Here is a 27,373-nt window from a genome sequence, read left to right on the forward strand (position 1 = left end):
GTGATATTTGACTGTTAATCCAGAGTACTATTAATTTATATACCATGAGGACTGCCATATAGCAATGTTTGTCAGTTTAATAAACACTGATGAACTATAGGCTGTTCAAGGCACTGAGCACAGAGACTGGTACACAATAGCTGTTCAGGTAATTTCAGCAACTGCTCTTATTGTTTTAATAGTTGTTGATGACGTTGTTGTTATTATTACTAGCACTGACAATGTTGTGAAAAGCTCTATGGTTGACTTAAAGAGGAGTCTATGACAACAGTCCTTGCTCTTAAGAAACTAACTACTAGTACTCTTTTAATCATTCTTTTTTATTCTTTAATGAAGTTTTGACTGGCTACCAAAGAAAAGCTAGACATTGGGAATGATGTGATCACCAGGTCATCCTCAGTTCTTTCCTTCAGTGAGATAACAGTCTAACAGAGGAGATATCAGTCACTAAATCACCATAACGCATCACGATGTGCTGTAATAGGCTAAGTAAGGCACAGAGTGCAGTGAGGACACAATGGAAAGCCACATAAACTGCGAAGGACTTCTGGGAGAGAGCATCTAATCTGGATCGGTAAGAGCAATGTAAAGTTAGCCAAGCTCAAGCCCAGCAATGTAAAGTTAGCCAACCCCCAAGAAGGGGTCTGGTGCAGTAGGAAGCTAATCAAGTTTGTTTTAAAAACCAAAGCAAGAAAATTTAAAAACAAGGCTGGAGAGACACAAGTGAGACTCCTTCATAAAGAAGCCTTATATGCCCTGTTGAGAACTCAAGTCTTGGTTCTGCAGGCTAGGTTAACTGGCCAGCAGACTTGACCCAGGAGTGACTAGGTAGGAACAGAACGTAGGGAATAGAGCTAATGAGAACCACTGAGCAAATGCTGGCTCTCGGGAGTGGAGCTGCTTAAAGCAAGACTGAGTCCCATTCCTAAAAGCTGGAATTGAAGACAACTAGCAAAACAGGGATCTGAAGATCAGGACAAAAGAGCAGTTCTAAGAGTGCTGCTCTAGGAATGGGTGGCTGGACAATGAGTAACAGGGGGCCAGGACTGAATCTGAAAGCAAACAAACAAATAAATAAATAAAGCAAGCAAGCAAGCAAGCAAGCTTTCCTTTAAATGTCACAGGGAGCTGAAATTATGAAGGGCTCAGAGAGGGCCAAAGAACAAGATATCCTACCAGGAACTGGGTGGAAAAAGTACCAGGTCTTTCAAGAATATTAAAAATATTGAGACTTCTTTGTAAGAAGGAAGTTACAGTGTTTCCCTTTCTCTGTAAAAATATTCGTTACTGAAACTTCACTCAAGGAGAGGTGCATCATATTCTTAATCTGTCAGGACAGGAAGCATTTTTATGGAGAATTAAAGGTGGTTATTGTGAAAGCACTACTCTTTCGCATCTCACCTGGAACAGTTGCTGAGTCTTTGCATTCACTTGCTGCACTACTTGTGAAGTGCTATGATTTGTAGCAGTAACCGGTGAGAACATTAAAATGCAAACAAAGACCATTTGAAGCTCAAAGGAACTGGTATAAGAGCTGGTCACTTACACATAAATGTCCTCTTCATAATCCTAAAGTCCCTTGGAATAGAGACTAGCATTTCCAAGTTAATGTCAGAATTAGAAATGCTGAAGCTTCTGGTTTATTCCTAAAACTTTGTCCTGTAATACTGTAATTGAGTTAAAATATCTTTATCATGCGTATCAACCTAGTTTCTCTGTTGAGGAGGATAAAAAATAAATTTTGTGATGAGAATTCTGAACACTATTGAAAAAATATTACCGTTTACTAAATGTACATGTAATAAGGATAATTCCTCTACTTCCCTCTTGGGTATTTTTGGGAGTTTTTTCTTTCCTTGCAAAAAATATATGATATGGGAAATAGTTTATGTAGGAAAATATGGGAAGTAGTAACTGACACATAGTCATATTTAATTAATTTAGTTGAAAATCTGTATGGAGTCTCTGTTGTGTTTAAGAAAATATACTAAGTTAAAGTAAAAATGGAAAACCCAGGCTTTGGAGACTTGTATGACCAGGATTCCACAATTAAGCCCGAGTTTCTTCTCTAAGATTAGAATCTTGTGACTGCCCAAGTGCTACTTGCTTAAAGCGCTTACCACTCATTGTGGGAAACAGACATTAATCACCGAATCAGAAGACAAGTAAAATTATACCTGTAGTAACTTCAAAGAAAAGAAAGTATATGGTGCAGTAAACACATATAAATATTTGTTTTGTTTTAGTTTTTAAAACCTGATCAATAATATCAGTGAAGGCTTTTCTGAGGAAGAGGTACTTGAAAGAACAATGAGCTATCCCCTATTTCATGTAAGATAAACTATATATTCTGTAGAAAAGAAATTCAGACTAAAAGTTAGAGGCATGGGTTCTGGTGCCAGAATATTGTTAACATGAAGAGCATTTCCTTTTTGGACTATATATTTCAGAGATATCAAATAAGGCAGTAATAGCTAGATAATCCATTTCACAATGAGATAAGATATGTGAAATGTGTTTGAATGTTTAAAAGAGCTGCACTAATGAACGATGTTGCCACGATTGGCACAAATTTTAGAATTTTTTTTTAAGGTATAACACCCAATATGTCACTTCTACAGTTTTAAAGTTCACGAAGTCAATATATGTTATATTGGAAGCTATAGGGGTTTTAAAAACTAAGTTTCTAAAGAGCGCAGTTACCAAAGTAACAGTTATCAGGAACAATATGAAACCTGAAAAGTATGACAAATTAAAATCAAGGTTGGGAAGTAAAGTTTTAACTAAATAACCACCTATTTTCCTCATCTTCTTTGGCTTTCACCTAAAGACTTCTGTTTTTCCATAGTGAATAAACTGATTCTTATATTCTTCTTTGAATATGTATATACCTTGGCTCTTATGAAGCATTACATAAGTTAGATTTTATGAAAATAATTAATTTTGAATATATCCCTTATTTTACAGCAATTCTAAGAAAAAATTGATATTTTAATAACAGATCACTTATTTTGCTATAATTATGGTGATTAAGGTAAACAGTTCATCCTAAAGAACACATGCATTTATTATTCATTGAATGAGAGCAAGATAATGGTCATATAATTCTATCGACATCTAAAACTTTTCATAAGTTTACCTGTAATTTTCTTTTCAAATTTATAAACTTATTTACTTATTTTGGTTTTGTTTTTTATATAGGTAAATTGCTTTTCCTAACACTGCACTTGGATTTACTTTCACATCAAACTTAGAGCTGGGTCATGTTGATACTGGGCGCTAAAATTGTTTTCTACTTTGCTTTCCTTTTCTTAAAAGTCAATGAATGAATGTTAAGAATTTCCAACTAAGTGTTTGGTTTCAGGGTTTTGTTTTTATTTTTAAATTTGTAAATCTGTCCTTGAGCCTTGAATTAAATACTTTCGTAGGCCAAAAGGAGGTCTGGCCTTTTGCCATGGGCTTTGTGGAGCTATTCCCTGTCATACCTGATAGCGGAGTCTTTGTTTAGGGAAAAAAATGTGATTTAGGGTGGGTAGAGGTTTTGGGTTATGTGGTATCCATTGACCTAGATACTGAATCCAGTCATGTGGACAGCCAATCAATCAGACATGCCTGCAAAATAAAGGACTGATAAAACTCAAGACACTGAAGCTCAGGTGCCCTTCCCTGTTTGGCAGTAGCCCATGGATATTGTCATACACTGATACCAGCATGCTAATGCACCCCTAATGGAAGCTTCTCAGATGCTACTCTACAAATCTCTTCCTTTGGTTGAATTTTTTTTTTTTTAAGATTTTATTTATTTATTTGACAGACAGAGATCACAAGTATGCAGAGAGGCAGGCAGAGATAGAGAGGAGGAAGCAGGCTCCCCGCTGAGCAGAGAGCCCGATGCTCTATCCTAGGACCCTGGGATCATGACCTGAGCTGGAGGCAGAGGCTTTAACCCACTGAGCTACCCAGGCACGCCCATTTGGTTGATTTTTGACCTGCATTCTTTCCCTGTAAGAATTAAAACCTTAAAGTATAATAGTTTCCAGTGATTTGGGGGGTTTTGGTTTTGGGTTTTTGGTTTTTGGTTTTTGTTTTTTAGTCTTCAAATCTTAGAATGTTTTTGGAACCCCTGAACTTGTAGTAGGTGTGAGAAATAAGAGTGGTTCAGTGCAGAGTCTTTCCTGTATCTAACTTTATAGTTGGACCTTACCTTCTTATAGTTGGGGTCAAGCTTAGGAGGTCTTGGAAATCTGAGGACTATATGCTCTTAACTTCAGTTTGGTTAATTCTAGGAATTTGATAATATCCAAATCCCCAAAACTTCTTCATCTCAGTGACAGCTCCACATTCTTCAGTTTAAATTCATGTTCTGAAAAATAAATAGCTTATAATGTATCGTCTTTTCTACTAGAATACCTTCTTGAATCTGAACATAGCTTTGTAGTTCTTTAGCAAACTTATATGTAAATTTCCCTATGGTTGGTTTTCATTTTCAGATTAGAAAGATGGGGTGTTCTCATGTCCCAAGGCATGTCCCAGCTATTCCCATAGTTTGAACAGAATGTTTGAGTAGCATGAATTATACATAGAAACAATCCTTGGCAACTTATTTACTAAGGATACATACAGATCATATTCTGATTTAACTTAAGCATAAGTTGTTTTTTTTTTCTTTCAAATAGTAAAAATTTTAAACTAAAATCATTAAACATTTTCCCCAATTTGGTATATCAAAACTCATATTAAAAGTTAATTCACAGGGGAAAACAACAGTTAGTTCATAGGAAAAGTTAAAATAACTGATTTTCCAATAGAGATTCCTAAAAGGCCTATGGCAGGTGACCTCAAATATTTAAAACACTGCAGTATGAAGGGGGCATATTCTGGGTATGTGTGGAGGTAGAATAGGAACCAATATTAGGAAGGCAGAGTTAGCCTCAATAATGTCCCTCACACTGAAACTGTCACTGCTGAGGCCATATGCTCAAATTTCAAAGACTGAGGTTAAGATTGCTCTACTGAACCTGATAAAGATGATCACATTCAGTGTTTTCAGTGTTAGAACTTATAATTACTAGGATATTTTCTCGTGTTTCTAATGACGAGTGAATCTGGGAATTAAAAAAAAAAATTGATACATATACACTCACACAGCTCCACGTTTAGATGGTACTTGGAATAGGAGGTTGTGACTTTCAGGTGAGAGTTGAATATTTAATGAAGTCTCTCAGCCTTCTCATTGCCTGCTGGGAAGGCTTCTAATCAATCTCCTTAACAGGGGCTATCTCTGGACATAACACTTAGTCTAGCAGTAAATTCTATACCTAAGGCCTCAGATGAAAGACCCAGGAACTTAATTTCCTTGTTTTTTGAACTAATTCTATTTATCTTGTTTATTTTTAAAAACACCAAAAGGCCAAAAGCAAATGCAGTGATCCTCTAAGGAAACAAGAAAGCAGGAAATAAAATTCTCAATTTTGATCAAAATGTCATTAGCATTTGAATTTGAAATAAAGACACTTGAAGTACTGATTCATTTTAATACGTTGTAGCCAAACAGGACATTTTTACAGTTTTTTTAATTAGTGATACAGTGTATTAAACATTTCTTCCTTAATATCCCTATGGGATCCAGGGAAACAACCCATAATCGGATTCTCTAGTTCTTCACCGAAACTTCCAAGTTGTCCCAATAAACCAGAGTTAAGAGTCTCTAACAAGTCTCATGTCAGTTTACATCAGGCTCTCTGCCAATTAAATTGTTCCCAACTCAAGAAATACCTTTCTTTTTTCAAGCTGTCTGAATTTTACATTTGTGAATAAGAGATTATAGACATAAGCAATGAGTACTGTAAAATAACCTAAATAAATGTCATTTTGACTATTTTTTTCCTTTAATGATATTTTAGGAATAACATTATCTGTTTGGAAACCTTATAAGATACAAATAGTAAGAAGCTGTGTGCAGTAAGAAGTTTAACAAGTTATAATTGGCTGTTTTATACCTCTCTCTTATTTATTGCTCTAGTCCCAATGTCTAGCAAAGCACCTAGCCTTTGGAGGTGAAAAACAAGTCATTATTAAATGAATGAATTCTAGATAATCAGTTACTTGAAAAGTCTTTTAATGGTCAGCTAATAACTTGACCATGTTATTCAAGAAGACACTTTCAGAGACACCCTTACATTTTCGTAGAATCATTTGATAATTAGGCCTAGATTCATATTTAAGGTCTATACTCAGTTTTGAGTTATATTTCGTGAAAGCAGAAAATCATCATACAAACAATACTCACTAATTCATCAAGAGGGTTTTCTGTTGTTGCTCATCTTTTAAATATTTGTAAATAGAATGGTCACTCCTATCAATTTTCATTAAGTTTTAGCAGAGCTGAAAGCTTGTTGACAATCCCCATTTTCCCTATAGTTTTATGTCTAAACTGAGAGAAACTCAAAACTTCTATTCTGTACGGTGTTAATGTTATATATCTCTAAGATCCTAGGTCACAGAGATAAGTGAATTACCCTGATATACAGAAGACCAAAGCCAGAATCCAGAATCAAAACCAGAACTTGTCTGTACTCCTTACTATGCTATTTGGCTTTGTCTTCAGTGGCAAAAGAAAAAAAAAAAAAAAACCTTTGGACATTTCAGTCTGTCTGTAATTATAATAATTACAATAAACTTGCAAAAATTTTAAGGCAATTTTCAAGGCAAAATTAATAGTTTTAAAATACCTTTCAGCAAATTGTTGCCTTCTTTTCCGCTATACCACTAACCATCGCCAGTAGTAAAATATTAATGTACTGTAAAATCTGTGAAGCTCTGCCTTTTATTTTTGTACCTAATCAACTCTCTCTATAATTTTGTAACCATGTGGCCCACCGTGAATTACCGTTGCAAGCTATATGCATTAATAATATGGAAACTACAGGAATGAAATAAGTCTTTGAAAGTGGTTACGAAGGCCAAAGAAAGAAAACTGAAAACCTTTTGACAAGCAGTTTCTGAAGCTGCTGACATTCCTTTAAAGGCTTTTTCATGTTGGCACACAGAGAGGCTTTGCAGAGCACACCAAGTAAAACCTATTAACTGCCACTCCAGTACAAGGGACTAACAGTTTTCCATGAGACCTGGAAAGAAAATGGACAAACTTTCCTATTGCTGACCTTTCAGTTTAAAATTGTGTTTTTGAAGTGTTGGATGAGGGAAAGAAAGACATAACTTCATTTAGGATGTGTTGTTGGTCAATATCTACCTCTTTTATTTCCTTGAGAGCTGTGTATTGCAGTGACATACATATTTTATAAATTATAGAAGTAAAGAGATATTTTGAACACTGGGTCCTTAAACTAAAGAATAATCAGAACATAGCAAGAGGGAAAAAAGTACCTTTTTTTTTTGGTTATCTCATGTTTTACATTTTGATCAATAAAAACTTTTGAAAATAAAGCAGTAACCCCTCTTACTTGGCATTGAAAACAATGTAAACTTAAAAATTAGTTAACAATAACATTATCTAATACTCTTTTTTACTGTTCTAATTGCTATCAAGAATTTCAGATAATTATAATTTTTTTAGAAATTAGTCTACAGGGGTGCCTGGGTGGCTCAGTGGGTTAAGCCTCTGCCTTTGGCTCAGGTCATGGTCCCAGAAGTCCTGGGATCAAGCCCCACATCGGGCTCTCTGCTCAGCAGGGAGCCTGCTTCCCCCCTTCTCTCTGCCTGCCTCTCTGCCTACTTGTGATCTCTCTCTCTGTCAAATAAATAAAATTTAAAAAAAAAAAAAAGAAATTAGTCTACAAATTAATAATAGCACAAAAATAATCTTAATAAATTATTTTGGTAGTAATAATATTTGTAAATAAAATCCTATGGTTATCTTTCACGTATTTGTTATTTGCAAGGATTTTGTTGAGTTATATAAGGGAAAGTAATGTAGAATAGTTATTTTAGAGTTAAAGCATGTTTGGGGAAAATAAATGAATATAATTATCCTACATTAAAATATACCATCATGCTGCCCCAAAAACCCACAGTATGTGGTTATGTTGTACATGAAATAAAGAGTTCTTTCTGTTATTTCCAGTAACATATTCCATTCTGGTCTAGGCCCAAGATAGACCCGCCTTATGCTAAATAAATGTTATGGTACTTCATATTAAAGTGAGAATTCAGTGTGAGTTTTGGGCAGAGACTGATACAGCATATACAGATTGTTTTCTTAAAGGTCTTTAATTACGCATTTCAGACATGAAACATATATAGTATCACTGAAATTGCTAATATATACATGAAAATAAAAGGGAAAAAAAACACTATTAAGGGTTGCATTTTATGTTCAGCAGTAACCCAGACATTCCTGAAACAAGGCATAAAGCTTCAGCATTTGTAATCTGCCTATCCACATAAGATGTAAAATGATGTCTCTTCTTGAAAAATGCCATTTGGGGGTTATTTAAAAATATCAACAATTATTTGTGTTATTTTTTGAATTTTAAAAATCTTGTACATTAAATTGCATTTGTAAAATATGCAGAGAACCACCAAAATCTGGATATAAAAGAAAATTAAGGGAGTGTAAATCAGAATTGCATTGTACTTTGAGATGCTAAAAATGTCTGGGATGGAGACCAACTGTTATTCAGTGGAGAAAGTCACTGTGTTTCAAGGTATAGTCCTTGGCTTTATGGGTAGTCTGCTTCAGTAGTTCAGGCTCTAAAGAATTCAGTTAACAAATTAAAGTCACAAAAGACTGGCTGATGCATGAGCTAAAATGACAACTTATCAATTTATAGTAATAATTATAATTATCACAAAAAAATGCTTAAGAAAAATTTTCACTATAAGCCATAGAATAATCAGAAGGCTGTTTCTGAAGCAGTTGAACAATCCTAATGGTGTCCTTGGAGTCATTTTTTGATAGCTTGATACTCCCAGAGTTAACTGCTAGCACATAGCTGAAATTGTACATGGTTATATCAGTTAAGTTTTCCAGATATATACTCCCTAGTATTGAATCCCCTCACCAAAATATGTCTACTTGTACCCTTTTTTCTAGACAACGTACAGTCAAAAATCACCCATTTTGAAAACTTCCACTTACAATGTTAACTAACTTGAATTTAAATAAAATCTTGCAAGAAAAAAAATTAAAGAAAACAAAATTTCCACTTAACAGAGGATTTCTTTAAAATAGTGAGGATCTGAGACTTACATACCCTTATCATTTTTCAATAGATTTGCCTCTCCAGTTTCCCAAGAGATACCCTCCATCTCTTGAGTGTGTTATTGTGCCAGATGGCCAGTCTCATCGATTATAAGCCAACTTCTTATTTAACTTTCATAAAGGTAAATTATTTGTATAAATATAACTCTGAAGTTACCACATTTCAAATATAAAGTTTGGAGATTAATAATAAAGATCAAATGGGAGAAAAGAGTAAATGTATTTTTTATTTGGAAAAAATACCTTTATATTTTACAAAATCACATTTTCACCATGAATAACTTTAATCTCCATCTCTTGTCCAATGCATTCATTGATCTGTGTGATAAATATTTATAAGGCTCCTACCTTTGCCTGGCAGCCTTCTAGGATCTGGGATATTGCAGTGAACATCACAAAATCCTTCTCCTGTAACAAGCTTTATTTGAGTGGAGGAGGGACAGTCAAAATCAAATAAATATACACAAGTATGGAAGGAATCAATAAATGCAATGGTGAAAATGCAACAGAGCAATATTATAGTAGTTAGGACTGAAACAGGGGGATGGGGCTAATGTAATTTAAATGGTCAAGCAGGATTCTCTAAAGGGGCGACATTTTAGTGCAGGCTTAAACAGCAAAATTAACCAGCCATGTAAAGATATGAGGAAATAACATTCCTGTTTGACTCACAGCTAAATAACGTTACGTTTTTGTTTCTGAAAGTTTATGGTGCCTCCACCTATGATACCACAATTAACATTTCAAGGGACTGGCCCAGCAGAGCTGTAGAAACATTCCAAGTTCCTGATCAATAGTGATAGTGTTTCTGCTACAGACTGGCTCTAGAAACACTAGTGCCTTAGGATTATCTCAGTCAACATTTTCACATAGTCTTGGACCACTACTGCATTTAGGAATTTATTTTATTAGCAATACAGGAGCTTTAAAACAAATCAGGATGTGGGAAAAAATTATAACATTCATCAGGAACTAAAGCAGCACTGTTTAATAAAACTTGCCGCAGTGATGAAAATGTTTTATGTATGTATGATGTCCAGAATGGTAGCTACTAGTTACATGTGGCTATTAGGTACTTCAAATGTAACTAGTGCACTTGAGGAACTGATTTTTTTTTAATTATATTTAAATTAATTTGAATGTAAATAGTACCATGTGGCTAATGGCTACCATATTGACAAAATAGGTCTAGAAAATTAATTTTAAATAAATGATCAGTGTTTTGGACCATACAAGTTAATTAATTCTTTAAAATTCTTAAGCCACACCTTTGGAGTATTAGAAGAGGTAAAAATGAAACATTTAGGGGCGCCTGGTTGGCTGAGCCCCTTGAGCGTCTGCCTGGGGGGGGGGCTGCTTCTCCCTCTCCCACTCTCACTACTTGTGTTCCCTCTCTCGCTGTATCTCTCTGTGTCAAATAAATAAAATCTTTAGAAAGAAAATGAAACATAGGGGCGCCTGGGTGGCTCAGTGGGTTAAGCCGCTGCCTTTGGCTCAGGTCATGATCTCAGGTTCCTGGGATCCAGTCCCACATCGGGCTCTCTGCTCAGCAGGGGGCCTGCTTCCCTTCCTCTCTCTCTGTGATCTCTTCCCTTCCTCTCTCCTACTGTGATCTCTCTCTGTCAAATAAATAAAAAACTCTTTAAAAAAAATGAAACATTTATATCTTAATTTACACTTTATGGGTTAAAAGCATATCTTAAACACAATATATTTATAATAAATTAGTCATGTTGCTGCCAGCGCACCTTCTCATTTGTTTTTCCTGTGGCAAAGGCTGAAGTCTAGTTTTCTCTCCTTGACTTTGGAGGTAATGGTGCAATACTCTACATAGGGAAGAACTAAACCAGAACAATATACAAAAAGCTATTAAATTGAAAAGCATTAGTCTCTGTTCCCTTGATGTGTTTTGCATTCACAGTCTTAATTTCCACCATTTCTGACTAGTAAGAAAAAGCAGTGACAGAATCTGATTGAAGAGGAAAAATCTGAAAGGATCTTCTGGGGAAAAAAGTAGGTATTACTGGTGTACCAAAAAAAAAAAAAAAAAAGAGAGAGAGAGAGAGAGAAAGAATGAATGAATGATAGCATAAAAATATTGCAAAGCAATAGATAATCTGTATTATTTATTGGTCATTAACAGTAGAAAATATCTCATTTTTTATCATAGCAATGACTATTTTATTTACTTATGATTGCTCGTTACTAATCTTAAAAAAAAAAAAACCCTGCAGAAATCAGCTATCAAAGTGATAATGAATGAAGTTATTACAGGTGGAAATGCATTTAAGAAGGTTAATAAAAAAGAGGAAGAAAGATTTCCAAGATTTTCCAGAGACAATATAGATTGTTATTCTAGTTTGGCAGATTGAACTCAATATATATACATGTTTGAGAATGACTATTGATAGTCACATTAATTTTGTATAAACTGTATCATATGAGACCTATTTGAACCACGAAAACTAGTAATAATTACCATATTACCCAAGGCCATCTTTTTTTTCCTCATCTTCAACTTTGGCTTAGAATTGAAAGCAGCAATGCATATTTTGTAAAGTTCTATAAAAATATATTGTAGGACACATTTTTTAGTATTATCGGTAATACGCAGATAATGTTTTTAATTGCCAAATGACTGATAATTTTTGTTAATGAGTTTGAGCACTAAAAGATAGGTGAGCTGGACCATATGTCACCAACTCACTCACTTTATGCAGGAGATAACTCATTATTTTCTTTTCAGAAAATAATATTTTAAATGTTGCCAGATAACAAAAAAATCTGAGCCACAAATATCTAACATTCAGAAACATCATATCATGACAATGTTTTTATATTGTTTTTATTTCATTTTATATAGAATATTTAGAACTTAGAGTAAAATGATTCATTTTTTTAACATTCATTTAAATATTAACCCTTTTAGTTCAATTAAAATAGTACTTTCTTCATATAATAACCAATAACCAAATTTTCAGGAATAGATATGTGACATAAAGTGAGATTCATCTATATTCATTGTGTTTGTAAAATGAATTACAATTGCAAAATTCTATTTTAACCATACAATAAAAATCAAGAAAAGTTGAAAAGCTCCAAAAAAGATAAATATGAATTCATTTTGGTCTTTATATATAAGTAGAAGACAGAAAAAAAATTAAATTGCTCAAGTAAATAATTGGGTTTCCTCTCTTCACTTCCATGAATTTGAATCCTCTTGAAGAGATGCAAGCAGGGTTACATAGTTTCAATTATATTGAAACTTTCATCTATCTCCCCCAATAGACAAATTTGAAATGGGCATATCAAAAATGATCATTTGAAATACATGCTATATTGAGCAGGGAGGAATTTTTCCAAGACTTAAATATTTTACATAAACTCGTCTTTTTTAACACTTGTTTTTTATTACTTTAACACCTAATTTGCTTATTATTTTCTGCAATATTGATTTGTTCACTTGATATCCTCTCTCAGGAATGTGTGTCATTTTTTAGTGTTTACTTTACCTAACTCAAATTCCTTCTTTTCTCCAGGCACTACCAATGTGCTGCCCTCCAAAAATCCCTAAGGCTTTCTTTTCTGACCCTCCCAGGTAGAGCACAATCTCTGTCAGACACTTCTAATTCTCATTTCTTTAAAAAAAAAAAAAAAATTAAGAGACTTATTTGAGAGAGAGAAAGAGAGCACGGAGGGAGAGGGAGAAGAAGAAGGAGATTCCCTGCTGAGCAGAGAGCCCCGGGCAATGCAGGGCTCCATCCCTGGACCCTGAGATCAGGACCTGAGCAGAAGGCAGATGCTTAACCCTCTGATCCACCCAGGCGGCCCCATAATAATGAAGTTTTAGGATATAAGTGAGGTTCGTTGGGGTGAGGTCTGGAGCCGGTGACCAGGAAAGAATTCTTGAGACATCTCTGGTGCAAAATGGTGGTTTCTTAAAGCCTGGGCACAAGACCTGTGGGCAGAACGACGGTACTGGGGTTGTGACAAGTGGCTGATTCTATACTGTGGGGCTGGGCGAGGTAAGGACAAGGGAAGTTTCAAAAGGATTTTCATATGCTAAAGAGGACCTACATGATACCGGAGACCTTGCCATTGTTAGGTTAAGGTTGTTTTTCCCCTCTAGCAACATATTAACATTAGGATAGTTGGGAGATGCAGGGAAGGATGTCACACCTGTGTCACCCTGGAGTGGGGGGAAGGAGAAAGTTGCAGGGTGTCAGCTTCTGCTTGCCTTCTGTTCCCTCATCAGTAGTTCTCATTTCTTTTTACTTACTTTCCTCCTAATTTTAGTCCTTCATTTCTATATCCGTTTTCTTATATATTCTATTTTATTGACCTGACATTGGATGCACCATCAAGCTGCTATCTTTTCATCATTTCGTAGTGTATTCTGTGCAGTTGATTCTAGAATTGCCTCTCTTTCCTTAGTTTCCACTCCGCCCCTCTGAGAGTATCCATCTCCATCACCTGCCACTTAAACTTCAGGTTTTCAAACCTCCTTTCCTCTTCTCCCCAAAAGATATGTCCCCTCCTGCCCATCATCACCCTCTGCCTGATGGGGCATAGATTATTTTGTACTCTCCTTTGGTGCATCAACTTCCTTTTCTACACTACCCCAAAACTTACCTATGAAAGCATAGGCAACACATCCTTCTTTACCTGCAGAAGCTTCTGAAATTCCTCTCAAATTATGAATCTTCCAGCCAAGTGAAAAGAGACATTCTATCTCTTTTATGCAAAAATATTACCATGTTGAACTAATATACTTTGTCAAAACATCAAATCCAGTATACACTGTGTTTAATATTCTGTCATTAGGTTCCTTATTGCTTAGAATAGTTCTCAAAAGCTATTTGGCCATCAATAGTTGTCCGGGGCTCTATTATTTAACTGAATGATTAGGAAAGTTTATTTATTTATTTTTATTTTGGAGAAATTTTTCCTCCCTCCCAAAAACTAATAGTGCTTATTCATGTTTGTTTTACTTGCTAGAAATGAAACAATAGCACAACTGCTTTCCATTTGTTAATGGTGATAACCTGACTTCTTCAGATCTGCCAGAGAACTCAGTCACTATTTTATTACATGGAGTTTGTTGACAATTTTCTTTGGGTTTAAGGAAGGGCAGTAACCTTTTGAACTCGTTTTTTAGTAAATACACCACAGCAAAACATTGGCAACAGAAGGAATGTTTTCAAGACCATATTAGCATAAAGCAATTAGGCAATGGTAATGAGGATTAGTTTCTCCTGTTATGGCAACAACTGCTCCTGAACCCTGAAACAAAGTCACTTAGGAATCTTTCAGGGTTTTTTGCTCTGTAATTTCATGGGAATTCTCTGCCCAATCTACTCATCTCTTAGGAGCAAACCTCTAATTCAACGGTAGGCCTTTAACATGTAATTTGTTGACAACTCACTTTGTGTCCCTTGGAAATGAAAAAAAAAGTTTCCCCCTGGCACATTTCCCTCCTGGGCTGCCTCTGCCTTCCTCCCGCACCCTCCCCAATCACAGCCCAAGCCTCTGCACTTGCTCAGCTTTTAAGTGGAATCCATTGATGACTCTTCTGTTCAGCGTGTTATTCTTATTTCTGATTGCCTGTACTATCCCCTTCTTTGAGTTCAGTGAGTCTCCTTTTGTGATTGAAGAAGAAGCCAAAATAATAATAATAACAATAATAATTATCATCAGCAGCAGCAGCAGCAGCATCCAGAGCACTAACTCAACCTTTGACTTTTCCTATGAAGCATCTCTTTTCTGCCCTTTATGGCATGATCATGTGCTAGCATTGTGACCACCTCCAACCACTCTACAAGATGCAATGGGAATAAATGGAAAGATCACCTAAAGGGCAATAAGAGTCCTTGGAGAATACAGCCTTCGTTTTAAGTAAATATCCCTAGAGGTAGTGAAACCTGAATTGAGTCTTTAAAAAAAAGGTGGGGTTGGTGGGGGGTGGGAAGGAAAGAATGATAATAGTACTCGTGGGAAAGAGGGTAACATGGAGAAACAAACTGGCAAATGGACCATTTCCATACAGTGGTCTAAGTATGCTGGTAGGTGTTTGGTGTTTACAGGGGCAATAAAGAGGGTCTGAGAAAGCCTTTCTGTGCGACAGCTTAAGTTAAATATTGACCAAACCAGTCCCCCTCCATCCGGGCCAAGGAAAAGATTGGTCCTGTCTTTTCCTTTTCACTGTCTGATTTTCTCTTTGAACTCTTACTCAATACCTAGTGCAGGCCATTGCGGCAGGGCTGAGGAGTACAGGGTTTGAATAAGATAGATAAGGTGCATACTCTGATGACAGACAGCTGAGCAAATAAACAAGATGATTTCATAGTACAATAGGTATTATGAAGAAAATAAAACCTGATGAGTTGATCGCAAAACGACTGAGGAAAGTCTAGATTGGGTGGTTAAAAACTAAATTGAATACACTGCCCTATGTACCTTGAGTAAAAATTGCCATATACTTTATTCAGCAGGAACATAGTTTTTATTGTAAATGAGGCATCTTTCTTCAGGTCAAAAATAAAGTGATGGTAATTCTTGATAGGTGTGCTAATGACACAGCTGTTTTCCGGCTCATTATATTCACTAAATGGTAGTTCCCATTTTAGAGAGGCAGCGATAACAGCATTTCACAGAGTCTTTTGAAATTAGTTGTTTGCCTCTGCTCCCCTCTCGATTGAATGTACACTCTTAAAGAGTTCATATTTTTGGAAACCAGAACTGCTAGTGTAGCGGGAGGAATGAAACCTTTTATATTTTTCAACACTTAATTATATGATATGTGAATTGAAATTTAATCTCTCTGCCAGTATTCACGATCTTCAGATCCCAAAGAAGGGGGGGAAAGCAAAATGTCATAGTACTGTATGGTGCAATTACATCTGGAATTTGAGGCTCCTTACCTTAAGTGCAGTGCGCTGATGAAGCATTTTTTAGTCCACTGTTCTTTCCAGCATCATAACCATCACAAAGTGATTTCTGAACAAGAGTGGATACAAGAAGAAACAAGAACAAAGGTAAGGATGTAAAAAGAAAACAGGGTCAACATACACACATTGATTTTTCTCTTTCTCCTCGGATCTTTCTGTTCTAGGACCTAAGCAACACTTATTCACCATTCATTATTCACATATATAAATGAATTAAAAACCATAAATATTTGTTATTATGTGTTATACATGAATAATTATGAATTCTTAAGTTTCAAAAATTAGTATTCTCTATGTCAGGACTAAATAAATGTTAATTAACAAGAAAGTGATCCACATCTGACACATCACTCAACCTTTTGGTGTCCAGATTTTTCAATCTAAATCAAAAACAAAGGATTTTTTTTTTTTAACATTTGGAGACTATAAAAGTTACTGTGTATATTTAGCATAAGTAGTAAACAAAATATTCTGTAAAGGCCATATCTCCCTTCCTTTGAAACACAAATATATTTTATTTATTAGAATAATTTACATTTCATTCTTCCTTGAAAATAGTCAGACATTAAGGAATATTCCAGAATTGTGCATTCTGAAATGATATAGAAAGAGTCACCTGTTACTGTTACTTCCTTCCCCTATTATCATTAATCTGTGTTTTGAACATTTTTCAAAAATGCAGACACTATGCAAAGTGATTTGACCCATAGAGATGGAAGAATTTTCCTTTTTTTCCTTGTAGGTTCTTTGGCTGATCTAATAATTAAATTGACATAAAACAGATTAACAGAAGAAAAGTAAATTTAATTCTGTATCTGTGGAGCCCAATAAAAATAGAAGACCCAAACATAAACCAGACAATTGAGGTTTATATGCCATCTCGTGCTAAGAAATGGGAAAGGAGCCTGGGGCTTCAAAGGGAAAGAGGGTAATTAGGGTAATTAGGTATTTGGTAATTAGGTATATGCCGTGCCATACATACTGGTTGTTCCGATAAAAAGTTATCTCTGTTTCTTCCCAGTGTTGAAAAAGAAACATAGCTAATTAAATGTAAATGGCCTTGTTCTCTTTCTTTAAATACTACAGTACCCTTTCTGCACCAGGCCACCATCTAAATTTTTTTAGGTAGTTCAGGGAGAAGCAAAATTTTTTCTTGAAACTGCTGGGTCTTGATTGCCTTCAGCTCAAAATATCCACATGCCAAAGAGGCACATTTTGGGGATGGCATATTCTGCTCCCCATCAGACCTGTTGTGATGCACAGCAGCATTACTTCTCCCAGAACTACATATGGTTAATCTTTTTTGTTGTTGTTGTTGTTGTTTTTCTTTAAGATTTTATTTATTTATTTGACAGACAGAGAGCCCAAGTAGTCAGAGAAGCAGGCAGAGGGAGAAGGAAAAGCAGGCTTCCTGACAAGCAGGGAGCCCAATGCAGGATGCGATCCCAGGACCCTGGGATCATGACTTGAGTCGAAGGCAGATGCTTAACCAACTCAGCCACCCAGGTGCCCTACATCTGGTTAATCTCTGAAAACTGTGCCTGCAAAATCATTGCAGAAATTCATGACTGCCTTTGTAAGCAAGTATATTTTAGTGGTTGCTTTGAACAGGTTTTCTCCTAAGGTTTATATAACAAAAGCCAGTTTGTGTCAGCTCTTGTGATAAGATAATGAAAGCTTCCCAGAATGGCATTGTCTTTGCCAGATAGATCTATTAAGCATTCCTTAGAATTTTTTTTTTCCTCCAAGTTATAAATTTACTTTTTCTTCCCAGTGTTGAAAAAGAAATATAGCTAATTAAATGTAAATGGCCTTGTTCTCTTTCTTTAAATACTACAGTACCCTTTATAATTCTTGGTACTGGCAGTAAATTTGAATACAATAGTGTGAAATCAAATTAGTGCATTTATAATATATTTGTAAAGTTTTATAAGGTGTGATTTTTTTATTTTCAGTTCACACGTTACTGTTGAGTGGAGCATGAATTACACTTAATTAAATGGCACGGACATAGTTTTGTTTCTTTTTTAAAGCCTAAAGATGTTGGTTGTAGCATTATTTACAGTAACAAATTTAAATGGCTAAAATGGGGGTGCCTGCATGGCTTAGTCAGTTAAGGCTCCAACTCTTGGTTTCTGCTCAGGTTACAATTGCATAAATTGTGGGATCCAGCCAGAGCCTAGCTCTGTGCTCAATGGGGAGTCTACTTGAAGATTCTCTCTCTGCTCATCCCCCCATCTCTCAAATCAATAAATAAATCTTAAAAAATAAAAATGAAAATAAATGGCTCAAAGGGAGGCTTAATAATCTTACATTGGCTAGCCTGAATATGATACAACCATTGCAAATACTTAGATATAATATCATGATATTTTATCATAAGGGAATTGCCAATGTATTTTCTGTTTTTTTATAAACTGAGTATATATTTTAAACTTACAAAAAATTTCAAAAATACAGAGAAGTTGGAAGAATGCTTTAACAACTTTAAGTGCTTGCCTGAGAGACAGAAGGCAATACAGCATGCATGCCCAAGTTTTTGGTGAAACATTTGAAAGAAAGTTGTTGATAGCAGAAGACTTCATCTCTAAATACCAGATCCAGGACTATCTGTGCACTGAATTTGGTTGTTAAATCTACGTAGATCTTTTTAAATGACAATTCTTCCCAGCTTTTTCCCAATGGCTTTTGTTGTTGTTACTGTTTTCTTGTTGAGACCAGGTCACTTATCTTATAAACTATGCCACATGCTGGAATGTATTTGTTTGTTTCCTTTCAGTGTCATTAACTTAACTCCTTTCTTCCTATAAGAAATAAGTTAGGTGTAAAGGCTCAATTAGATTCTAATTTAAACACGTTTGGCTTCTACCTGTTTTTACTTCATGAATTATTCTGTGGCCTTTAATGCTTAGCTATTCTTTCTTGCATTACATATAATACCAAGGTTGCCATCATGACTGATACAATGTTGAGCACTTATTTAAGGTGGCAACTACCGTATCTCTGTGTTGTAAAGGTACAATTTCCAGGTTAAATTTAGCATAACTACATACATATACACACTAGTGCATGTGAAATTTTAATAGTGTGATGGTATGATTCCTAGTTTTGATATTGTACTATAATTATGTTAAGAGTTATCATTGGGGAAGGTTAAGAAAGAGTATATAAGGAATCTGTTATTTCTTATAGGTGTAATGTGAATCTGTAGTTACTTCAATATAGAATGTTTTCTTTTTTAAACAGCTAATTTATGGGCTGATTTTTAGTACTGTATACTGCTAACAATGAATAAGTTAACCTAATAATTTGTATTTATCAATTTTTATGCCAAATAGGTTCAGTAAGTATGTATGAGCTTTGTCAAGCATATGCCATTATTAAACATTGCTTAAATATTAAATTTTATAAGAAATTCTGATCATTAACTTTTACTCTGTGCTTTGAAGTCTAAGGCAATACATCAGTTGAATGGGGCAAGTGTTAGCTATTCAATAGCAGCTGTACCAAGATAGACTTTTTCTCTCTGTAACACCAGCATGGCCATCAGTCATCTTATCCTCAAATTTTCCTTCGTTCTGCCTGCCCCTTCAAACAGTGACCTCGGATGGTAAAATGTAGGTGTCTGTCCAAGGCTCAGAACTCATTGCTCTTTCCTTCTTCTTGCTCAGATGTACATAATGACATACGCACTGTGGCCTCCCATACTCCAGTTCTGTGAGGCCGCTTGATAAGTCTGGCTAGCAAGGGTGGCCCCAGGGTGGCAAGCACTCAGCTGGGTCTGTCACAGGTGTCCTTTGGCTTTGAGAAGAAGTAGAAGGAAATACAAATCAGAAGGCCACTACTTTTTCCTCTTCCCTTTAAGCATTCGTGCGAATAGCTTTTTCCCTTATTATTGCCGTGACTTTGTCTTTCATTCGCTATTACTACATGCCTGATTTTTTTTTTCACAGGATCTACGTTAATTTTGAACATATTTCCCAGACACTCTCTTGGCCACTCATACATCCCCAGAAACAGTACATGATTGCCTGTAAAGAAATCTGTATTTATAAACAAACATTTTTCTATATTTTTTCCCCTTAGCTAGTGAGTTTCCTTGATAAGAATGCCATTTTAGTAAATAGTCTGATACTCATATTAAGCAGTTACCTTGGTTTGAACAATGTCATCCTATGGTGGTTTGATGAAAAAATAGAAAAATGTGTTTATTAAGCATGTGTAGGTCTCCACAATATGCCAGACAAAGTTCCCAAAGCTGATAATTCAATGGTAACGAAATATACTGTCCCTACTTCTGTGGGCATATAGCACAGTGGAGCAGGGGGAAGACTGTGTCACTTTAAAAATGGTAATATAGGGGTGCCCAGGTGGCTCAGTGGGTTAAACCCTCTGCCTTCAGCTCAGGTCATGATCTCAGAGTCCTGGGATTGAGCCCCGCATCAAGCACTTTGCTTGGCAGGGAGTCTGCTTCTCTTCCTCTCTCTCTGCCTGCCTCTCTGCCTACTTGTGATCTCTGTCTGCCAAATAAATAAATAAAATCTTTTTTAAAAAATGGTAATATAGTTGGGGCGCCTGGGTGGCTCAGTGGGTTAAAGCCTCTGCCTTCAGCTCAGGTCATGATCTCAGGGTCCTGGGATTGAGCCCCACATCGGGCTCTCTGCTCGGCAGGGAGCCTTCTTCCTCCTCTCTGCCTGCCTCTCTGCCTACTTATGATCTCTGTCCGTCAAATAAATAAATAAAATCTTTTATTTTAAAAAAAATGGTGGTATGGTAACAGATGGTGTAAGTGCTGTAAAGTGAAATTACAGACTATTATGGAACAGTATAAACAGTGTCACCTAATTTCAGTCATGGGTCAGGTAAGGCCTTTCTTTGGAAAGGAAATTTCAGCCAGAATGCATAGGTGATTCACAGTTAATTGGATGAATGGTGTGAGGAAGGGAAAGAACATTCAAAGTAGCGCAAATGGTATAGAAGTCTTAAGGAAGAAAAGAGCTTTACTCTATCAGAAACTGAAAGGATGCCAATGCAGGTAGAGCGTCAAGAGCACAAAAGGGACCTGCAATTGGCGCAGGGGCTGGAGACGGACGGAGTCTGAATTCCATTTTAGATGCAGTAGGAGGCAAATTGGTAGCTCTGAGTTGGCATTGCAGTCATCTCCGTGAAATACAGTGGCAGCTCGGAGTAGGATGGTGACAGTGATGATGGCAAGGAATCAAGAGTTTTGAGATGCTATTTCAGAGGTAGGGAAGACTGGAGGAAGCCCACAGTGGCCTGGCAGGCGAGGGCTGAGAGAGCAACTGATGCTTTCTGGAAATGTTCATGTAGACATGTGAGGTATTCGTAGATTTACATCAAGTTTTTGGTTAAATAATGAATCTATAGGTTAGAAGAGAAGCCAAAGTAGATCAAGTTTACTAATTGGCTTCTAAAAAGAGGTCTGAAAATAGCACCCTTTCCCGAGAGAAGATCAATAACCGATCTTCATATTCAGACAGCAGGAGGATACTTTTTCTCTAGAGTTGTCAGCAAACAATATGCCTGTATTAATACAGAATTTTAAAGGGAATTTTAAAAAAGCAAACTAAATTTCTCCTTATTGCCTCATGGTGTACACCCTGCCATACTCTGTGTATTTATCTTTGCAAACAAAGTGTTCTGCCTGGGTCCCATGCTACATGGAAAGACAAATCTGCGTAAACTTGTATCTAAAGTTTGTATCTAAACTTGTATCTAAAGAAATATTGGTCTTCAAGTAGGAATTCCTCTTTGGTAATTTTTAAGCACTGTTTTTTTCATGAGTTGATTTTGCAAATGTGCTAGTTTTGATTATTTTTAGGGTATGCTTCCACCCCTTCCACTCCCTTTTATAAGGGCTGTAGCCAAAAAAAGGCCAGTGGCAAGATAGAAACAACAGATTTAGAGCCCAGATTCTTCTTTCTTTCCCTTTATACCGAAGGCCAAAACAAAAGCTACAGTGTTTGGAAGGGTGAAACAAATTTTTTTTTCCCCTGCATGTTTCAAAGATCTTGATATATCATACCTTTCTAAATAATGGAATATATACTAAATGTCTGCCTGTTCAAGTGGAACTTGTGTACTCTTGTGACATCTGCATAGCTTTTGACTTCTGAAAGGATAACTTAACCTTTACTTTGTCCTTTCCTCCTTAAATGTGTTTGCTCTTAAGAACTATTTAGTAAGCTCCTACCATGTGCAAGATATTTTTCTGGAAATGGGGAGCCACAAATGAACAAACGTAACTTTGCCATCATGGAGCTTACATTCTAGTGGAGAGAGAATGAACAATAAACAAAACATGTACTGTGTTAAACAGCGATCGACGTGGTGAAGGGAAATAAAGCAAGGGAGAGGGAGAGTGAAAGCACATGTGGGTGGGCGGAGTAAGGGAATTCAATTTTAGATTGTGCGCTCAGAGGAGGTTTCACTTAGAAGGAAAATTTGCGTAGAGACTTAAATAACATTTTAAATATCCTCTCTCTACGAATCGTTCACAAGCTCAATTTCTGAAATGGCACTCTATAGTGACTAGGATATGTTTACATCCTCTGTGAGAGAGTGCTTGCTAACTTATTTGTACCGTTGCTTTCTACCACTCTGGGAAGGTGTGGATAAGTTGAATAGAAGCACAACCTGAATATCGACAGTTTATATCACTCTCTGCCAAGGCTGCTGTCAATGAGAAATCGTTCTGATTTCACCTATTATTCCGTATTACTTTCTGAATTTTTGCAAATTGGCTGATCTTGAGGCAAAATTTCTGTTTCTTCCTGTATTAGTGGCAAGTTGAAGTTGTGTTCCTATCTTTACATAGCAGCATATGGCTGTTCCAAAGAGCCACTGGCCTTGTCTCAATACTGGGTAGACAGAACAATGTGAAGTGCTTCTCTGAGAAAAACTGGAATATGGTTCAGGCTTTTTTTTCCCCCCTGATTTTTTTTTTTTTTTTTTCCAATCCTTCAGCTCAGAGAGCTTTCCGTTTCATTGTTCCATTAATAATCATGGTCAGTTATTTCTTTGTCACGGTCCAGTAGGTATTTAGCCATTTTTATTATTTTTGGATATACGTTACAATAACTTAAGAATATTTTATGTGAGGGTGCCTGGGTACCTTAGTTGCTAAGCATCTGCCTTCGGCTCAGGTCATGATCCCAGGGCTCTGGGATCGAGCCCTGCATTGGGCTCCTTGCTCCATGGGGGGCCTGCTTCTCCCTCTCCCACTCCCTCTGCTGTGCTCCTTCTCTAGCTGTGTCTCTCTGTGTCAAATAAATAAATAAAAATCTTTAAAAAAAAGAAAGAATATTTTTTGTGGAGGGGTATCTGGGTGGCACATTTGTTAAGCCTCTGACTCTCGGTTTTGGCTCAGATCATTATCTCAGGGTCCTGGCCTGGAGTCCCACTTAGGGCTCCACACTCTGTAGAGTCTGCTTGGGTTTCTCTCTCCCTCTTCCTCTGCCCCTCCCTGCCATGTCTCTCTCTCTCTCTCTCTGTCTCTACATAAATAAATAAATCTATTTTAAAAAATAATAATCAGAATATCATCTGCTCACATACTATAGGAGTAAGCCCTAGATCTTCATGCCCATATAATTTTCCTGGATCAATCTTTTCACAGAATAACTCTGTATTTTAAAATCAGTTTAATGTATCTACTATATGTGAATCAAGATACGTATTAATTCAGGTTAGCTGGTAGCATAAAAATTATCAAGAAGAGGTTAATAATGTAAGAAGATATTGGTAGGAGAGAGATGCATTGCTAGAGCCATAATATGGCTGAAATCTGAAGAGAGAACAAAGAAGAGCAGCAGAACTGTAAACAGAATTGTGAAGGAAAGTAAGATAACGAGTTTCAATATAATTTTAACAATAATAACAACCAACTGTGTGCCAGGTCTTCAGGAAATCCTTAAAACAGTAATTAGAGGTGCCTGGGTGCCTTGGTCCATTAAGTATCCAACTCTGGATTTTAGCTCAGGTCTTGATTTCAGGGTTCTGAGTTCAAGCCCTGCACTGGGCTCCACACCAGGCATGGAGCCTACATAAAAATAAAATAAGGCAGTATTCATAGTACAAGTCAGTTATTAGTTTGTAATAACTCAATGACTAGTATCTTGACCTGGATGACCATTATTAAGGGACAGAGCAAGAATAGGATACAAACTTAGAGGTGTTAATTAAGCTACTTCCTTCTTTTTATAAATAACAAAGTTCATAGAGAAGACAACTCAAGGTAACTAGAATGAAGCGCAACTACCCAAAGATTCCTAATCTTTATATTTGGATTGGTTTAGATGGAGAAAGGTTCATTTTTATCATATCACCTGAAATCCAAGAATCCCCAGTTGACTGTGTGTGTGTGTGTGTGTGTGTGTATGAATGACTATATGAATAACTCACAAATCCTAGAAAATCTAGTGAGTTAAAACTATTGTAAGCCAAAAGACTGGGAAGGCCCTATAATAAATCATTTGTTAATATCTAAGTAAGGGAAATTGGAAATATTTTCATGAAACATACTTATCTAAGTAGTACAAATAAGTGTTTTCCAAGTGAAATGTTGTTTGTAAATACAAAATTTTGAAATGAAGTAAAAGGGTATACTTCAAAATTTACCTAATTTTTCTAATATTAAAGCACTTTGAATAGTTTTCATTCTGAAACTTTCCATGGAAAATAATTGAATGTCATGCCATTACTAAGAATTTATGGAGAAACATATTGTGTGCAAGCTAATGATTAATTCAATAACATTTATAAGCACTTGCTATGAGACAAGTCATATATTTTCACTGGAGATAAGAGTGGACACTTCTTACATAAAATAACTGATGCTATGATTGAGTAAGATCCAGATATTGTGAGAGCATATTGGGGAGGCAGATGATGCAGACTGGAATCACTTTGATAATTTTTTTTCAAGATAACTTTGTTCATTTAGGGTGACCATATAATTTATCATCCAAACCAAAACATATTTGAGGGTGAAAGAGGACACTACTTACAGTTACAGGGGACGATGGGTATAATGTGGGCACAGCAGGAGGGATGGCCTCTTTATTCCATCCCTAACATTTTAAGTTTGTGTCTGTAAATGTATACATGTCCATATGCTGCTCTCTTATTCAGGAATACTGACTTAATCCACAAATCTGGCAAGGACTTGTCTGTACTACTTCTCTTTTTTCCATCTAAAAGCCCTGGAGATAATGTAAAATGTTGAAGTTAAATATTTTTACATTATCTTTTAATCACCTTGTATGGATTAGAGATTGGACAGTTAGCTACAAAAACAACTGTCATCACTGTAAGCAAATTGATTAGCTGTTTCTTTGATGTTTTTGATTTGAGACAGTGAAAATGACACTAGTTTAGTTTTAGAAGGGTTACACCATTGCACAGGGAAATGCTAAGGAGGCCTGCATGTTTGTTGAGAGATGCTTTTGCTTGGTTTGCAGGACCAGTGGTTTTGGCGAGTGAGGAACAACAGGGTGATGGATGGATACCCCATGCAAATTACTTACTTCTGGCGGGGCTTGCCTCCTAGTATCGATGCAGTTTATGAAAACAGTGATGGGAATTTTGTCTTCTTTAAAGGTAAGGAATTTTTCCCATGTCTTCATCTGTTATATTTTGGTTGTTTTCTCCAGGGCTCTGTAGCACACATAGAGATGAATAAGTAAAACGTGTTCAGTGAAGTTAGGTAGCTAATTGAGCTTCTGAAATGAACTGTACATGTAGACTAGAAATATAAATGAAAAGGGAAAAAAGGAAATATAAATGAAGTAAAATCAGTGATAATGTTTAACTCTCTAATTTATGCTTTCTTATATGGCATTCTCATATATAAGTCAAATTTAGAAGGCATTGTGTGATTTCTTAGAGTTTTTTAGATTTGGTTTAAAATACCAAAAGAAATGAAATGAATGAATTGCTAATAAAAAGTCATTTATTCATTTCAAAAAAGTCATTTAGTCACTAACTAAAGGTTTTTGAGTTTTTTAAAAAAGTATTTGGAGTTACTTGCTATTTTTTATAAAGTGAAACCTATATTACTTCTTATTTTCATATATGGTATAATCCCTTAATTTACTTGATTTAGTAAGTTTGTTAGTTTCCAGTAAACTAAGAAATTGCTCATAAAGGTGAGGAAAATTCATGAGTAGGAAAAAAATTCACCCAATTAATTTCAACCCGTAAAATTTATTGGTTGTTATTTATCTAAATGACACGTTTTAATTGCACAAATACTAACTGTCTGGCATGCATGGTAACATGAACTTATCGGGGCATCTGGGTGTCTGTTAAGTGGCTGACTTCAGCTAAGGTCATGCTCTCACAGTCCTGGGATTGAGCCCCGGGTTGGGCTCTGATCTCAGCAGGGAGTCTTCGTCTCCCTCTCCCTTTCCTTCTATCTGTCCCCTTTCTTGTGCTTTCGCTCTCTCTCTCTTTCTCCCTCTAATAAATAAATGAAGTACATTTTTTTAAAAAGTGAACTTAGTCAAGTGCCTGGTATTCCATCCTTAAAATTTGCTTCTAAACAGTAAGTCATAAACCTGTGGGGGGAAACGCAGGGAAAAGAAAGAGACTGAGTTGGAAGATTGATGGAATTATGAGGAAAAGATATGATAGAACTATCCTACAACCCAGCAATTGGTATTTACCCAAAGGTATTTACCCAAGGATACAAAAATACTGACTGCATCTTGCCATTTGCAATGATGTGGGTGGAGCTAAAGTGTATTATGCTAAGTGAAATAAGTCCATCATATAAAAACAAACTTAAGACACAAAACATAAATATAGAGGAAGGGGGGCGAGAAGAAATGCTGTTACACATTTCCCATATCTTAAACCAGGGACTTACTTGTAACTGAGGGTTGATGGAGGGAGGAAGGGAGGGAATGGGCTAAATGGGTGATGGACATTAAGGAGAGAACTTGTGATGAACTCTGGGTGTTACATTAAGTGATGAATCACTAAATTTTACTCCCGAAACCAATATTATACCATATATTAACTAACTAGGATTTAAATAAAAACTTGAAACAAACAAAAATATTTGAGCTGAAACTGAGGAGATCTAGAGTGCAGAACATATCAATTGATTGACTGACTGAATGAGTGACTGATGGAATGAATGTATTAGCCAAGAGCCTAAAGAGCTGAAAAGAAGTTT

General features: G+C 36.0%; 1 protein-coding gene across 2 annotated transcripts in view; it reads left to right on the forward strand.

Moving 5' to 3' along the window:
- MMP16 (matrix metallopeptidase 16) overlaps positions 1 to 27,373 on the forward strand; it is a 294,522-nt gene that overhangs the window by 224,454 nt on the left and 42,695 nt on the right. For both annotated transcript variants that reach the window (XM_045063143.1, XM_004766971.3), the window contains exon 7: positions 25,653 to 25,791. In XM_045063143.1, the coding sequence (XP_044919078.1) occupies positions 25,653 to 25,791 (139 nt within the window). The remainder of the gene's footprint in view (positions 1 to 25,652; positions 25,792 to 27,373) is intronic.

This window comes from Mustela putorius, unplaced genomic scaffold (genome assembly GCF_011764305.1).
Source record: "Mustela putorius furo isolate JIRA1106 unplaced genomic scaffold, ASM1176430v1.1 tig00003846_pilon_pilon_pilon, whole genome shotgun sequence".
NCBI classification, from domain to species: domain Eukaryota; kingdom Metazoa; phylum Chordata; class Mammalia; order Carnivora; family Mustelidae; genus Mustela; species Mustela putorius.